Source organism: Notolabrus celidotus, chromosome 6, assembly GCF_009762535.1.
Source record: "Notolabrus celidotus isolate fNotCel1 chromosome 6, fNotCel1.pri, whole genome shotgun sequence".
NCBI lineage: Eukaryota > Metazoa > Chordata > Actinopteri > Labriformes > Labridae > Notolabrus > Notolabrus celidotus.
Window position 1 is genome coordinate 33886504 of NC_048277.1, and position 18026 is coordinate 33904529.

General features: G+C 39.2%; 1 protein-coding gene across 1 annotated transcript in view; it reads right to left on the reverse strand.

The window, feature by feature from the left end:
* Positions 1 to 15299, reverse strand: part of asz1 (ankyrin repeat, SAM and basic leucine zipper domain containing 1) — a 29399-nt gene extending 14100 nt beyond the window's left edge. Inside the window, exons 1-4 of the mRNA XM_034685269.1 lie at positions 15118 to 15299; positions 13263 to 13365; positions 12600 to 12722; positions 9403 to 9514 (exon numbers count right to left, since the gene is read on the reverse strand). Of these exons, the coding sequence (XP_034541160.1) occupies positions 9403 to 9514; positions 12600 to 12722; positions 13263 to 13365; positions 15118 to 15225 (446 nt within the window). The 5' untranslated portion in view covers positions 15226 to 15299. The remainder of the gene's footprint in view (positions 1 to 9402; positions 9515 to 12599; positions 12723 to 13262; positions 13366 to 15117) is intronic.
* Between the last annotated feature and the right edge of the window lie 2727 nt (positions 15300 to 18026).

The following is an 18026-nucleotide window of genomic DNA, read 5'->3' on the forward strand; positions in this document are numbered from 1 at the left end:
GATCAATCTGTTGAAAGAAATATAATGCTAATGCTAATATTTCAAGGATGAAAACACCTGAGTATGTGTCTGATTGGACCAAAAGTTAAAATCTAGAAACACCAACTGGCTGGGTCATAAATTTAATATCTGTACCCAACTCTTGTCAGTTCAATATGAAGCCTTGACTATATATTTCTTTGAGTCCCACTGCCACACAGAAGTTCTATAGTAGCTTTAGTTAGTCTCAAGTTTTCCAGTGAGTCTATAATTAATCATAAATGTCTGTCTGACATGGTATAAATCCCAAGCACTTACTTCCCATCGTTTTAAACCACCTCACTGTCATGTTTAACTTCATCATTCAGCTGGATCGAGGCTTTCTGCAGGCTACTGAGCGTTGCTTTGTGACAGCTCAGCTAGCAGCCCCCCCAAGATCTGATCAAAGAGTAGTAGATTCATGATGCAGATAATACGGCTCCCTGATAAAAACCTGATGAATGACGAACACTGAGTCTCTGTGGAGTTCACAGCCTGCCCTGATGTTGATCCTGTATTGCTACAGGTTGTAACCACGGTCTTGTTGAAAGATGGATTAGCCAAATTCACTGACAGTCATCCACGGAGAAGGCCGCATCAGAGCAGCCAGTATACCTGAGACATTTTTACCTGGTAAAATAAAGGTCTTATAAAGTCGTGCTGCCCTTCCTCCTTCTAGCTAGGGTCATCATTCCTCAGTTTGTGTCCCACTTATTTGCTTGAATCACAGTTTGAGAGTCAAGTTACTCAGACTATAGACTGTATAATTAATGGACGTAGTATCCGTGACGTCACCTATCTGTTTCTGAAACGCTGTTTTGAGGCAGCAGCCATATTGGAAATGTTGAACTCAACCTAACTGCTGTCGAGCGAGTGTAATGCAAAGAGGCGGGCCTTTAGCCTCCTCGCCAACAGCTACAGTGTTCCCGCCTGTCAATCAAGTCAGCTGTGCCTCTAATTATGGAAAACTCGTAATCTTAATATCATTGAAATTACTGAGTTAGAAAAAAATTCACCGCCCATACAGTGTGTGCTGATCAAGAAATTAGCTACCCAGACTACACTTGTTTTTTGTACCAGGCTGTAAACATGTTTATTTCTGCTGTAAAGATCGTCTTTTTTAAATTGGTGTGTATGTGGTTTCTGGTGTTTCTGCACCCAGCCTCAAGTGGACGCTTGATGAATTGCAGTTTATAACACTTCTGCATGGGCTTCATATTTTGAGACCAGAGGTTGCCGCTTGATTCAAACGGATGATTCCAGTCATCAACTTTAAATCCCATGTGAGGAACTTTGACAGTTTGTGTTGCTTTGGGCTCCTCCTGTGGACAAAGTGGTGCATTCTATGTTTTTGCTGGTTATGTCCTAAACATGTGAAATAAGTGTTCTCTAACAAAGCCCTCAATACCTTTATCTTAAAAGGTGACATATCACACTTTTTTCATCAATATATATTGGTCTAAGAGGTCCCCAAAACATGACTTTAAAGTTAATGCTCAAAAAAACACTTTGAAATCAGATTTTGGCATGCCTGAAAAACCCTCTTCTTCAGTCCTCCTCAGAACACTCTGTTTTCTCTCTGACCACGCCCCCTCAGGAAGTGGATGTGGCCTCGACTGTCCAACACGTTGATCTAATGTTTACATGTTGGCTGAATATACACGGCTGCTCACAGACCTGCGTTACTTCAACCCTCTGAATCTGATCCAGAATCTGATCCTGACGGAGAGGCACCTGCAGCAGGACCTTTCTGAAGGATTGGTCACAGATTTAGTGTTTCTTGTTGTTTTATTTATCAGTATGTCGACGTGTCTCTTGATACACAGCTACGAACATGTAGCTATGTGGCTATGCTAACTAGTGCTAGCACTTATCAATGAAAAATACAAATCATCCACTAGATCTTCAAATCTGCAGACGTGGGGAGTAAAACCGACCTCTACCAGAAAGGCAGCGGGACCTTTCCGAACGATTGGTCACAGATTTAGTGTTTCTTGTTGTTTTATTTGTCAGCATGTCGACGTGTGTCTTGGTACACAGCTACAGCTACAGCTACAAACATGTAGCTATGTGGCTATGCTAACTAGCGCTAGCACTTTTCCATGACAAATAAAAATCATCCACTAGATCTTCAAATCTGCAGACGTGGGGAGTAAAACCGACCTTTGTGTTTATTAAGACAGCCTACAACTAGCATGCCTCCCTCCTAATCTCCTTGTTACCACACATTTGTGGAGGTAATGAAAAACAGAGGAGGGATTCAGTATTATTTTATACAGTCTATGGGCTGAACAAGCTCCGAGCTCTGACTCTGTGACAGACCGGATATTGTTGTTACGTAACAAAAACACGGAAGTCTGAAACGGCTCGTTTCACACACATTTACAGAAAGGTGGAGAAATCAGAACAGGGGCAGAATGGATTTTTTTCATTCTCGGGGGGGTTTGTAGACAGGGACACATATTTCAGGTAGAGAACCATTAAAAAGTCGATTTTGCATGATATGTCACCTTTAACACTATAAGTATCACTCATCAGAAACCTTTGCCTTTTTTAATCTAATTTCTTAACCTTCTAAAAAGAGGAGGCGGCCCTCATCCTGAGGTCAGGTGAGGATAAGGTGAGTTAGAGAATAATCATTCTGCAGGTGATGTTTGTCCAGTAGGCGTGAATCCGTCTGGTACGTCAGTGAGTTTTAAATACAGTCAAGGCAGTATGCATCCTGTAACAAATTCCCAGAAATAAAAAAGTTAATGTTCGATGTGAACTCAAACAAACCAACCTACGGCTCTGACGTGTATGACAATTTATTTGCTTACATTCCTGCATCCACCGATAAATCAATTCCTCTTCTCCCTGAGAGAACTGGATGAGTGGTATCTGCTTTAACGTCCGGCGCTGCTTTTACTGTGAGACAAGGCCGCCCACATACTGTTTCAGTGTGTGTGTGTGTGTGTGTGTGTCCTTCGGAGTGTGAGATTTGGTGAGTTCCTTAGCTGACAGCTGATCGATATGCCGACAATCCAGAGTAAATATTGTTCCAGGTGTCATGATGGAGAGAAAAACGACTTCCAGAAAAACCGAACACATGGAAGCGAAGTAAACACAGAACAGCTAAAAATGATTCAAAACAAAATTCACAATGACAACAAAATAACCTCTTTCACAGTTGTTATATAAAAAACCTAAAGGCCTCAAAAATCCTGATCCAGATCAAGTTTTTTATTGTTGACCCCTGAAGACCCCTAAAGCAGGAACATGGACATAATTTGTTATATTCCATTTTGCAGACTTTAGATTTGATTTATTTTGTAAGCTTCAAGTCAAGCGAGTCCTCAGAGAGTCTAATCTCAAGCAGGTGAAGTCTCACAACTCTGAAGACTAAGCAGACTTTCGAGAACTTCTTTTTGTGAGATTGAGTCAGATTCCAGTGTCAAGTCAACAGCTGTGCGTGTTTCCGTATCAAAACAAGTTCTGGCTCAGAGTTTCCATTGCTGTTTTGGAGAGAGTGAAAAAACAAGCAACACTTTCATTTAGCTGGCAGAGAGAGAAATAGAAAATAAGTCACTGATGTAAAATATAATGGATATTCAATGGAGCTCTCTGACACTCTGAGATGTACTAACGCTTCATGCATAGTCTCTGAAACAGCCACATTTAAGAGTGTGGTGCTGCCAATTTCTATTTCACAAACATTTCTTCTAATGAAGATACAAATGTATGATCAAATTTAGAAGAAGTATGCCTTACGCCTATCTTCAAACCTTCACACTGGCTGCCTGTTTCTTTTCATTTTGATTTTAAAATGATTTTACTAGTTTTTAAGGCGCTGCAGGGCCTCGCACCAGACTACGTCTCAGAGATGCTTTTAGTGTATGAAGCAGGAAGGCCTCTCAGATCCTCCGGCTCCAATCTTTTAGATGTTCCTCAGAGGAGAACAAAAACGTTTAGTGATGCTGCTTTCAGCCACGACACTCTGAGACGATGGAACAGCCTGCCGGAGGATCTGAGAGGCGGACAAAGATATTGAGACTTTTAAACGGAAACTAAAAACTTATCTTTTTTATTTTTATTCTTGTCGATGTTGTAGATCCTTTTCTTTGTACATTTTCTTTAAAGTTTGTTTCTGCATCAGGTATCACATCCTACACTCATGGATGAGTTAAAAATGAACTGTTATTTACAGAAGGTAGACTTTAACAAATTATAAGCAAACTCATCCATGCTAATGCTGACATGCTGTTACATCTTTGTCGTGTCTTGTTTTTGTTTTTGGGTGTGTGTATGAGTATTTTCTCTCTGCTTTATATATTGAAAACTATTCAATAAAAAGTATATATATATTTTTAAACATATCTTTTCAGTCTGGCTTTTATTTAGAGTTTAACCTTTGTATTATCTCAATGTTTGATATTGATTTTAATGTTGATTTATTATTCAATTTTTTCGAATCTACCCAGTTTTATTGATATTTTAAGCCTTTACTTTATCTTCAACCTTTACCCACACCCTTCTTATTTATTTCATTTTCACTATTTGTTTTCTTAATGTTAATCTGATGCTTTAAACTTATTTAATTACACATATTTTTATTGTTGCTGGTGTGCATTAGTCTCTGTTTTAGTCTCTACTTTGAAATCCATTTTTGTTTCTAATATATTTTGCCATTATTTTGTTTCTGCTTCTTTCTTCCTTTTCATTTGCTGCAAAGCACTTTGAATTTGATTTTAATTGTATACCAGGATCTATATAAAAAAAGCTTGATTTATTGACTGATTACAGTTATTATTTTACTGGAATTTAATAACTAAGATACAGTTGTGCTCTAAGTTTACATACCCTGGCAGAATTTATGTTTTCTTGGCCAATTTTTCAGAGAATATGAATGATGACACAAACACTTTTCTTTTCACTCATGGTTAGTGGTTGGGTGACGCAATTTATTATCAAACAACTGTGTTGTCATTTGCGTAGTAATGGCTTTCTTCCGGCGACTCGACCATGCAGTCCATTTTTCTTCAAGTGCCTCCTTATTGTGCATCTTGAAACAGCCACACCACTTTTTCTCAGAGTTGTGTATTTCAGCTGAAGTTATTTGTGGGGTTTTCTTTGCATCCCGAAATTTTTTCCTGGCAGTTGTTGCTGAAATTTTAGTTGGTCTACCTGACTGTGGTTCGGTTTCGACAGAATCCCTCATTTTCCACTTCTTAATTAGTGTCTGAACACTGCTGAGTAGCATTCTCAAGTCCTTGGATACATCTTTATATCCCTTTCATCTTTAATACAGTTCAGTTACCTTTTCCAGAAGATCCTTTGACAATTATTTTGCTTTCCCCATGACTCAGAATCCAGAAGCATCAGTGCAGCACTACATTAAACATGCAAGGGTCTGCAAATCACTGAGCTTGTAGATACACATACTGATTACAAGCAAACAGATCACAGGTGAGGATGGGGGCCTGTAATAGCCATTCAAACCTGTATGTGTCAACTTGTGTGCATCAGGCCAAAATAACCAGGGTATGTAAACTTTTGATCAGGGTCATTTGGGTAGTTTCTGTTGTCATTATGATATAAAAAGAGTAAACGCAGTTGTTTGACAATGAATGGCTTCACCCAACCACTAACCATGAGTGGAAAAAAAGTTTTTCTCTTATCATTCATATTCTCTGAAAAATGGCCAAAAAATCACAAATTCTGGCAGGGTATGTAAACTTATGAGCACAACTGTAGATAGAAGAGGGAACCTTACAAATATCTACAGTGCTGTATAAACCGATGCATTATGTAAGAAAAGAACTTGTTTAAATCCTGAGTTTGAAGCTCAGAACAGAAATCATGTGATCTATATCTCTAAACCTGCAGTTACAATGACCCTGTTGCATATTCCCACAGTGTGCAGTACATGCAGCCTGGAGAAGCATACATTTGATCAACACATAAACAGCACAGTATAGAGAGAGAAAGGGACACATGGAGGCAATGGACCCCACATGGTGTTTTCCTTTGGAGGCCTGTGAGAGATGACAGACAGTTCTTGTTTACACACCGATGGAAGGACGAGCAGCTGGTGTTAATCATTGGTTTGATATTCAGACGTAAGAGGTGATGATGAGGAGGAGGTGGTTTATGCTCTGCACCCACATGAACCTCAAAATTCTTCCCTTTCTCTCGATGTTAATGAGAGGAAGTGGTGAAGAGGAGGGGTCAGCAGTCACTAACATCCTCCTGTACCTTGTTACCTTGCTTCAAATATTTTGTCTGGGAAGGAACCGATCAATTTCCCAAACCCAGTAGCGTGTACGTGTGTGTCATCGGGGGGTTTGTGTCGTGCGTGTAACGGCCTATTGGCAGTGACCGAGTGGCAGGGGATTAAGGATAGCTAAACAAGAAAGTCACTGGGGGCCGAGTCCCCCACCCTTTCACACGGCAAAAAATCCACAGATGTTAACAGCAAAAGTGCTTCAAGAATGTCCTCCCTTCATTTTTTCCACAAGATGGAATTTTTCCAGTTCCTCACCAGGACAGGAAACCACATTTTATTTCCACAGACGAATGAATCCCAAACCTCTACCTTCAAAGATACCAATTTACGCCGTGAAGCAATATTCAAGATGCAGGAGAAGTCATATCAAGTATTTAGATGTTCTGTAGCATCACAGCGCACATATTCCTTCTATTGTTACAAACTTATATGCAGCACGCAACTATCTGTGGTCTTCTGGGAAAACCATATTATGCGATTGATTGTTTTGATTGATGTTGTGCTTTTAGACATCAGCTCATGGGACAGTGTCTGCTTGGTAAGTGATAAGAATCATGGTTGAAAGAATGGATGCTTTTCTTGTCTTGGTTGGTGGTTTTGGTGTGAACTTAAAGAACTTTATCTTCATTTCAAATGTTCCGATAATAACAGAGATAGCTGGACAGAGTTCCTTCCAGTTGAGTTCATATCGTTTGAGTTCCCATGAAGGAAGTTTGTCCTTGCCGCTGTAACTTGCTAAATGCTGCAAAGTGCTCTGCTCATGGTGGATTAAGATGAGATCAGACTGAGTCCTGTCTGTAAGATGGGACTGGATCGTATCCTGTATTGATGTAGAGCATTTGTTATGATTTGGCGCTGTATAGTTAAAGGCACTATGAGGAGTTTTTAACTGGCTGAGAAACAGACTGAAACTGATACTGATGCTTCTTTATGACCCTCAAAAGCAAACAAGACCATCCACAACAACACTGACACCTTATCTGTTGTCATTTTTAATGCCTGAAACTGTTATGAGGTAGGTATCAGATCAGATGATTCACATCTTGCTTTAGAAACATCCTTTTTTGGCTGTTTTCATGGCAAATAATCACACCGTGTGATAAACTGTATGTTAAAAGCAACAGGATGCGATTATTGTCTGAAGACACAAATTTTGCATGTACAGGACAAGAGATGAGAGGTATCACTTTGTCCACAAGGGGGCGCCAAAATCAATACAAACCAAAAGTTCCTCACAGCAGCTTTAAAGATTGATTGATTGATTGAATATAAAAGTACAAAGGCATGATGATAGTGGAGTTGCGTTACTGTGTTGCTACAGACTCATAGTACTAAAGGGCGTACAGATCTTCACTGTGTTTGAATGTTTTCTCATTCAGAGATATTAGCTCCTGTGAGAACCCTTGGGTTTTGTACAAGTCCCTCCCAAGCGGCAACCTCCGGCCGCGAGAATTGAAGCCAAAGCCGAAGTGTTAAAAACTGCAGTTCATCGAGTGTCCACTTGAGGCTGGCTCCGAAAGTACCGGAAACCACATACACACCAGCTGAAAAAAGACGATCTTTACAGCAGAAATAAACATGTTTACAGCCTGGTACAAAAAACGAGTGTAGTCTGGATAGCTCATTTCTCGATCGGCACACACTGTACGGGGGCTGAATTTTTTAAGATAATAAGATTACTAGTTTTCCATTACGGGAGACACAGCTGACTTGATTGACAGGCGGGAACACTGTAGCTGTTGGCGAGGAGGCTCAAAGCCCGCCTCTTTACCTCACACTAGCTCGACAGAAGTTATGTTGAGTTCAACATTTCCAATATGGCTGCCGCCGACGATTGGCTTCAAAACAGATGGGTGACGTCACGGATACTACGTCCACTATTTATACAGTCTGTGGTTTCTCCTTAACTTCTGAGCATAGACTGTATAAAATATGGACGTAGTATCCGTGACGTCACCCATCTGTTCCTGAGAGCTGTTTTGAAGCCAATCAACGGCAGCAGCCATATTGGTAATGCGGAACTCAAGTAGGCAGAGTGTGACGTAGTGTGAGTCTCTTAGCCAACGGCTGTGTGTTCCCGACCGGGAGTCACGTCAGTCATGTCCTTATTTGGGCAAAACTCGTAATCTTAATATCTTCTGAACAGTCACGTTAGAAAAAAATTCACCCCCGTACAGTGTGTGCCATTACAGAGATTAGCTTTGTAGGGCCAAGCCGTTTTTTGAACCAGGCTGTAAACATGTTTATTAATGCTAAAAATATCGTCTTTTTCCCATTCATATCTATGTGGTTTCCGGTGTTTCTGCAGCCAGCTTCAAGCGGATTTTCGATGTATTGCAGTTTATATCACTTCCGCATTGGCTTCATCGTTTGAGACCGGAGTTTGCCGCTTGCTTCTGAGTCTTCTTAGTCTATATGAAATTCAATAGATATCTTCTAACCATTTCAGGGGAACTTCTAGCAGGACTTAGAACTACTCTTTTTGGCTACAGGGCAACATTTAGCATGCATAAATGAGAAAAGGGTTTATTCCTAGTGGCTCAAAAGACAGAGTCATGCAGGTTAATATTGTTCTATTCAATGTGTAAGAAGTCCTTCCTATGTGTCTAACTGTTATCACTTTTGGTTGTACACCTTTCAAAAGTTAACTTTAACATTTTTCATTGTAATAAATTCAGCCTGGTTCTTTAACCTTGACCACTTCTGACCTACAAATGACCAGAGTCACCCTCCACGTGTTGCATCCAAGCCTGTGAAAAAGTCTCCACAATCCTCCTGCCCCCTTACACCGTGTGTTTGTTTGTCTGTCTGTCTGATACCCGTCCGTACGTGCACATGCCATAACAGGACATTCCAAACAAAACACACAAATATACACACACTGTATGGAGCGTTGTGGTGCATAATGCTACCACATGGCAGCCAAACATAACAAGAACCATCAAAGGAAACCTGATCCCCCACCCCTGTTTTTTTCCTCCCCCGTTCAAGTCACGTCTGGAGTGTTTCTATTTGGCCTGCATCACTAGGGGTGTCACAGTGCGTAATGTGCTGCAGTATCTTGTAAACACTTTGACCTGAAACATATCCTTACCCCCCCCCCTCGTCACCCTCCTCACCTGTCTACCATGTTGGGATCAGCATTTCTGGACAGCAGAAGCTCCACGCAGCGAGCAAGTTTGTCTTCACTGGCAGACGCTCCGCAGCTGGCCATGAGCACCGTCCAATTATCTGAGGACAAGAGGAGTGAGTTGGTGAAAAAGTGCAGACAGGATTTCACTCTTTTATTTTAATGATCTCCAAGCTTTCACCTGCTTTTATTTCTACCTTTTAATTACTTTCTTGCAGGCAGTAAATGAACAGGGAGAATTACAGACACTCTGCAGCAACTGGCTTTAAAATGTACTCATTTTTTGTGGAAGTTAGATGTTTCACTGAATTTGCACTTTTATACACATGCCTTAAATTCAGATTACAAACTAAACTTGGAAGACTCTCCAGTCATGCTATTTTTATCCAGAGGAAGCTTAGTGAAAGGTTGAGTTGAAGGAGGATTTTTAAGGAGGAAGTGCCGCTTAAATTATGGTAAATGGACTTGTACTTATATAGCACTTTTCTAGTCTTTCTGACCACTCAAAGCACTTTTACACTACTCGTCACATTCACCCATTCATACCCATTCACTCACTGATGGTAGAGGCTGCTACAGTAAGGGATCATCAGTGTTAGCTGATCTCATTCGTTCACATTCACACACCTCTGAACAACAGAGGGAGCAATTCGGGGTTCAGTGTCTTGCTCAAGGACACTTCGGCATGTGACTGCCGGAGCTGGGATCGAACCACCAGCCTTCCGATTGATAGACGACCAACTCTACCCACTGAGCCACAGCCGCCCCCGACAGAGAACATGGTAGCCAACAAGTAGATGTAAGAATTGTTTTTTTACTGCCGGATGAGGTCGGTGTGATCTCTAAAATTCTGACTTTCAAGGGGACAGTTTTAGTAGTGATCAGTCTAACTACCAAATTCCACCAGACCAGTGTCCGGTCCGTCTCCAATCCATCACAGCATTGGATCTGATAGGTTTCTATTCTAGTCAATGTGTTAACTTCCACTGGATCCACTCCGTTGTGTTCTGGCTGCATCTCTGTTATGCAAGACTTCTATCTTTCCCGGATGCCGGAGCACGATGCTTCGATCTCAGCAGAGCAGATCGGACAGGAAGTCAGGCACCAAAACAAAATGAAAACATCCGGTTAATTTTCAGAATAAAACACTCTGTGTTATCACCAGATCGTATTTCACTTAACTACAACAACAAACCGTCATGATGAGCGGAGCCAGGCCTGGAGTCAACAGGTCAGAGGTTTTCAGAGGACCAGAAAGACAACATGGATGAGGAGAGGAGGAGGAGAATCCCTGAATCAGTAATTACCAAGGGAAAACCTCGGTCACATGACTCCAGCTGTCCGGCGGTCCTGCTCCGTGCTGCGGTCTGAAAATGCAACTGGTCTGTGTTGACGAACAAGAGAGCACGGAGCCGGACTGCATCGGATCTTGTGGAAGTCCAATGTAAGCTGTGATTGCTAAAGCTACTACTGAAAGTTCTCCCAGATATAAGATCAGGATTTTCTAATAATAAATATGCAGAGTAATAGTGAATATAGACATCAGCTTCTTTATCCATCTGTCAGCACTTTAGATTAAACCCTCAGCTATCAGTAGAACCTCTGTCTTAACAAGTGATCCTGCAGCACTTCATTCATTGTGTGCAATTTAGTTGTTTGTTTACTGCAGCAATGCCGCTTCTTCAGAAAACATAAGGAAGTTTCATTTATCCTCATCTGTGAGATCATACATCACACTCTAGGAGGAAATGGATAAAACCCAGACCATAACGCTTTGATAGAGACTGATTATCCAGCATCAGGAAGTGTTGCAGCTTTTATGGGACAGAGTAACTTCAGAGGAGTCGTGTCCTTATCTCATCTTGATAAGACCGGACCCAACCTGAGTGTATCACAGTATAGATCTGAGTCTCTATGCAGGATCCTGTGTCTCTGAGGCAGTGTCTTTGTGCATGTGTGTGTTTGTGTGTGTATACTCTGTGTGTGTTGGTGTAAACCAGACTGCCTGGTTTGCATCCTGAGAGCCCTGGAGTAAATAAATCTGAGGTCTGAGAGTTGGTGCGAGGGTACGAAAGCAGCATGTTGACCGATATCAATCACTCATGCATTCCTCTGTTCAGCCCGGTTGCTTTGACGAACGCCATCGGGACGTGACCATACGTCATCCCTCAGTTTAATCGTTTCCTTCACCTGCCTGGAGCATTCGATGCCCAGACCATGTGAGTGCAGTCACACACCGAGGTGAACTCTGCATTCTGGCCTGAGAATTAATTAACATCGGATATTAACAGCACAGTGAGAAGCGGTTCTAAACATTAGCCTCGGGACGTCTAAAGGGCTGCAGGAGGCTTTCTAACCTAACTCAAAAGAAAAATAAAGGGCAGTTCCTGTCATTTTTTCACCACCTCTAACATTAAAACTAGGCAGATGAAATTTGGATGTCAAAACGCCATCCTAAATCCTGCTGGTGGTCCCTGCTGCGTTGGTGTCAAGCTTTCCTTTCCTCTCCTCTCGCACCTTTTTTCAATTTCCTCACCTGTTACAGCCAAAAAAACGGGGACCCATCTGGCCTCTGCACCAGTGTGCTTCATCTGACATTACTTAATGGTGATGACGCCAAAGAGGAACTCTTGCAGGAACAAACTGCTGATCCTTTGAGCTGTTTTTAGGACATGCACACTGCACACTCATCCCAAAGCAAGAGAAATTAAAGGCATGTGTTGGATCAACGTCAGTCTGGCAGGAATAAACGTTTGGGAGAAACTCCTCCACGTGAAGGAGAGTGCAGCTCCAGTGTATATACAGCAAACCCTAAACCATATTGGGAAAATAACTCTGGTTATGAACAATCCCTGATCTGTGGAGGAAATAATATGTATTCAAAGAGAATTTCAGATTATGTTTACGTGTTAAACATGGTATGAAAGTTTGTTTTTTATATATGTGACCACAGTAGTCAGACACTCACCTTACAACAGCGTTAAAGAGACACTGAAGCAGCTGTCAAAATGTTGAGCAACCAAGGAGAATGCAAAACTAAGCAGTCAGTGTGCATTTTCCTTTGATATGAGACATATGTGACAGAACATTTGGTCTTATTCCCATCAACACTGATTCAAAGGAATAACACTAAAGTCATTCAAGACTCTACGTGGAGAAAACCACTGTGATATGAGTTTGTCTAACCTTTACTGAAGTTAGCGCTTGCCCCTCGGTCCAGGAGCAGTTTGGCCAGGTCATAGTTAGCCACATTGACAGCACACATCAGAGGAGTCCATTCATAGCCGAGCCGGGTCTCCACATCCATCCCTGTTCACACCAAGGGGATCAAGTTAAGTGAGGCAATTCAACATATGATCTTAAACCTCTCTTGTTCCCCTTTTTTGTGAGATTTGCTCATCAAGAGGTTTTAGATCAGATTCAGGAAACTCTCAAAAATGGACTATATCACTTTGATGAAGTCTAATAACTAGAACTTAAGATAATCTACACCCCTTTATGTGCCTGAGGGTTTAGCTTCTGCCTCGTGTATTGGCGAGTTTCATTCATAAAATGGTAAAAGAATAAAAGACAGGCGAGTCCTGCAAAAGATCAAGTGGAGTACTGTCAGAAAGGCCGCTCTTGAGCACTCCAAACATTCATAAAGTGGCCCATTTACTGAAGTGCTGTCAGCTAAGTATTATCAGATCTGAAGTACTTGTATTATATTGTATTATATTCGCTGGTAAAAGCAGTCCTTGGCCCAATGTCTTCATTTCTTTAAAGTCACTAAAAATGTATCAAAGTGGATACAAAACCAACACAGTCAAGAAGGGAGAATGAATGACTGAGAACGAGGAGAGTACTTACCATTGTCCAACAGCTGTTCAACTGCGTCTATGTTTCCTGCACTGATGGCTCTTTTCAGCATCGACACATTATCCTCCGCTTGTGGAACGACAGCATCCAGATCCTGGGATAAATGTGGAAGACAATAAATATCTTTGAAAACACTTAATTTTATGGAAACTAACCATCAAATGGGATCATGAGAATGTTTGACAACAATCTGCAGTTTGGTTGGTTCTGTCTATTATTTTATACATTAAGTTTTTAATACCTGTAGTTCATTTCAGAAGTCTTATAATATGAAGATATGCCCAGTGGAAACGCAAAGATATTCCATTAGTAATTTATTTTATATTGGTGAGTTTTAACATGTTATTTTACCTCCAGTGTTTCCTCATTAAGATATCATGACAGTTTGTTCAGCAACTTCTTTTTTATCTATTTTTTTTCTTTTAAAAACTATTATTTTTTTTTTACATATATTGTGTTCTTAGCCTTAAATATGGATTGTGGGGTGGGTTGGGGGTCAGGGCTGGAGTTGGGATTGGGATGAGGGGGATCTTCTTATTTTATTCTTTTTTTGTATTTTTATTTTATTCTATTTTCATGTTTTTTTTATGTACAGCACTTGGTGTTACAATATTCTTGTATGAAAAGCGCTTTGAAAATAGTCTTGATTGATTGATTGATATTCCATTAGGGATGAGCATTTCAAGCTAAAATACTATCCTATAGTCACTTCTAACTATTTGCTAATTATTCGAAGAGTTCTTATGTTATTTCGATTGTTATTATGGGAGTTTTATGTTATTTATTGGCCAAGTAAACACTTTTCAAATGCCCTACAACCACTGTCAGGCAGCTGCACCAGAAAGATGAGAAATTCATCAGCATTTGTTAGTCACTTAAACAAATGCTGATTAAATTCATACACGTTATTGTGTAATCACTGTTTTGAAAGTCTTTGTTTTATTAATTTTTGGTGCCATGTGTTTGTGACACTTTTGTTTTTGGTTCCATTATTTTGTAGTTAAATGCTACTCATCGATTCTTAGTTTATTTTTCATTTACATTCTTGATTTTTATAATTGGCTGCTATTGCATCTTTGTTTTATGGAGAATGTGTGATTTTAAATCATTGTTTTTCTTGTTTTTGTTTAGTTGTATGGACCCAAGGAAGACTAGCAACCACAATGTGGAAGTTAATGGGGATCCCAATAAAGAAATAAAGAGAATAATAAAGAAATAAATAGATTCAAGAGATTCAAGATTCAAAGGTTTTTATTGTCAATTTTCACTGTATATACGAGACATACAGGAAAAACGAGATGCTGTTTCTCTCTTCCAGCTTTTAAATATCTAAAATTTTAATATAAAATACAATAAAATATAATAAAATACACTTTTATAAAAAATAGTCCCATGGATTAATCATTTTTTTATTATGAAACTATTATTCGAATATTCGAAAATCAGGACTGATGCTTACTTTGATCATGTGTGAGGAAAATATCAATGTACTCGTATTTAACTGTAAATTCTATACAACTTTATGGGGATTTCTAGTAGGAGGTAATTATACATTCAGATCTGAGTATATTTCTACACTACTTATTAAACTGTTTCGTTTAACTTGACCACAGCTCCATTTTTTGTTAACGAAATTATTACTATCAAAATTATTTGTCGTCACCATTTAAGCCTCTTGCAGTTTTTAGTACACTTAAATATGAATATTAATTTCTATTTCGCAGCTAACCAAGTAAAAAGAGGAGTGTTAGCTTCCTAGCATGAATGCTACTTTTGAACGTTAGCTCCGAGCTGTTAGCTGACTCAGGCATTCTGAGGAAAATTAAAGGATTTAATCATAATTTACCGTCTTACGAGAGGCTTTTTTACCCAAACACGACCCGATATCCCACTCATCATCGCTGGCGTCGCTCTCATCTCCAGCTGGATAGGCGTTGTCAGTGTAGCTGCCCATAATGAGGTTCAGATGTTTGCTAATTTAACGTCCAAAGTGAAGGCTGTGACCTTTGACCTAAAGGTTGCCTCGATATTGCCGGCAGGGGGCGGGGCTTGACATCAATTCATGTAAAGAAGAAGAAAGAAGGCATTCAAACCTAAACTAAGAGCTAATTTAAGTTAATTTTTGCAAATATCTTGAAAGCAAAGAATATTGAGGTCTACTTTATTATTGTATTAAGTGGGATTTAGCCTGGCATGGAATACAGGAGTCAGACACCCCCACTGTAAATACTAGCATTAGCCTTTTGGCTAAAGTAAGCTAACATTAGCCAATATATATTTCATATTTCATAGTTCTGGTCTATTTAAACTTTCTCTTTACTTAATGCTAGCTCATGCTGGCTTTTTGTCCAACGTTGTCCCTATGTTTGCACACCACTGCAGCTAAGAGATGTATAGAAGCCGTAAGTGGTAAATGCTTCAATGCTACCCTAAGCTAGCTAAAAAGATAGTCTTGTTTTTTCATTTTGTTCAACTAACATGTAGAAACATGTGAGATAATATAGAAAACAGAAGTTTCTATTACATACAACTCACAGTTCCTTTGTCTACCTGCTATTTTTTATCTTTTACACCTGTGTTGCAATGTTTGCCTGAAGTTAGTTTGAGCCTCATCTGACAAAACACAGCTAGCCTCCTGAGAATATGTTGTATTATTTGTTTATATTTATATGTGTTATATTTATTTATTGCAACTGCTCATGTATTGAAAAGGAGGACATTGTGATAATTATGTAGCCCTGATGTGTAATATGCTTGTCTCTCTTCTTTGTTCTTCAGAGGGTCCAATGGAAGAGGAATAATCAGAACATTATAATTTACATGCTGGCTCTTCAGGTAGGTTATTTATGAAAGGTAAGTGATTCACTTCACATCATAATATTTACAATCAACTCTATGAATTCAAATATCTTTATTGGCATCAAAGTTAAAACAATTGTGCCAAAGCGTAAACAAAATCCTATCAAACACATATATAATCACAATTAACACATCATATATATGTAGACATTTTTTATTTTGTTTTTAGGAAATCAAAAAAAATCTGCATATTATAAGTAAAAAGAAATATAATAAAATAAGTAATTAATTATTATAATTAGTTAATTAATCAGAAAAACAATGGTAGAAAACATTGAACCTTTCTGTTTGTGTAATTTGTCAATTTGCTTATCAAAAAAATTATCATAGACAATAAAAAAACACCAACAAACGATATAAATGATCCGTATATGTATGAATCAGGAGTGTTGTCTCGGAGGAGGACACCTATCAGGTAGAGTGAAGGCTGTCTCTCAAGCTGTGACAGATGTGGACATACCTTGCTGCATCTCTGCTTCTGACTCTGACTTCTCCCAGCACATGTTGCATTTTACTAATTTGTCACTGACTATGATTAATTCAATCTTTTGTACATAGATAATTCTAAATATTATGTGCTTCTGTATATATTTTAATTTTATTTTATTTTATTTAATTTTATTTGTATTATATTCTTTCTATTCATATTTTGAATTTCTTACATACTGTTTATAAGAGCATACTGAAATAACTCCCCCAGTGCTGAAACATCACATATCGTTCTTACTCAGGGTTAAAACTAAAGGTATTTTACATAAACTGTCATTCTCAAGAAATGTTAAATAGTTTGTCATTCATTTGTGATAATATCTTCCACTGACATTCCTCTGAGATGACATTAGGCAGAGTAAACCAGTTTGCAAGTGCAGTAAATGTCCAGCAGAGGTCACTCTTTCCTTTAGGCGAATGCAGTTAACTTTTATAGTCTTCAGTGGTTGTGACTCAAAAATATGTAAATTCACCTGATCCCTCTGCTCATTAGAAAGCTCATGTTTGGCTTTCTCTAGTGTGAAACACACAGGCAGTTACAAGATCTCAGTAACCTTTTAAAAAGTAGGAAAGAGAGGCATAATTGTCTGCTTAATCCACTTAATTCCTTTTACTCACCAAGCTGCTGGTTAGATTTGGGAGTCTGGGAGAACATTTCTTCCTGCTGTGTGGAACGTGGATTTACTTTAACCTCTATGTTTGCTTTGTCTTTAACAGAAATATAAAATCACAGTAAGTTTTACTGCAGAACATTTTTATTTACTGTCACACAAGCTTCTCTTTCCAAGCCAGAGCCCCTATTTCTTTCACTATTCAATTATATTCTTAACATGTGCTCAGACATAGGATTATGTTACCTCTGCCTCTCTCTACTTGTAATACACACAATCATTGAAGCTTGTAAACACCATTGCAGCAAGTTGAGGGGCACACAGTTTCACTCTGTGCAGTTTGATCATGTTCCACTCAAGGGTACAAATCCTGGATGTACCTGCTACTTTAATATACAGTCATACAGAATACTCATATAGTTCTCCCGTTGTATCATAAATATTCATCAAACAGAAATGTGGTTGGGTTTTAACATTTTCTATCAGCAGCATAGTTATATTTCTTCTTCTGTTGGACTCATATCTGTGTACCTTTAGCTCTGTCTAAGTCAAAGGCTGCTTCATGGGACCAGTGTAAGTTATGATAATTAATCTACACATCTTCATGCTGGTGCTCCACAGTTGAAGTAAGTACAGCTGCAGTTTGTTCAGTAAAAGTAAAGACTCTTTCTCTGAAGGCTAACTGTATCTTCACATTTTATCTCTGTTCCTTTATGGAATGTTTGGAGGTTTTGATCCTCCCCCCTAATGAAACTGTGCGTAACCTGAAACTGATAAAAAAAAAAGTTTCAAGTTA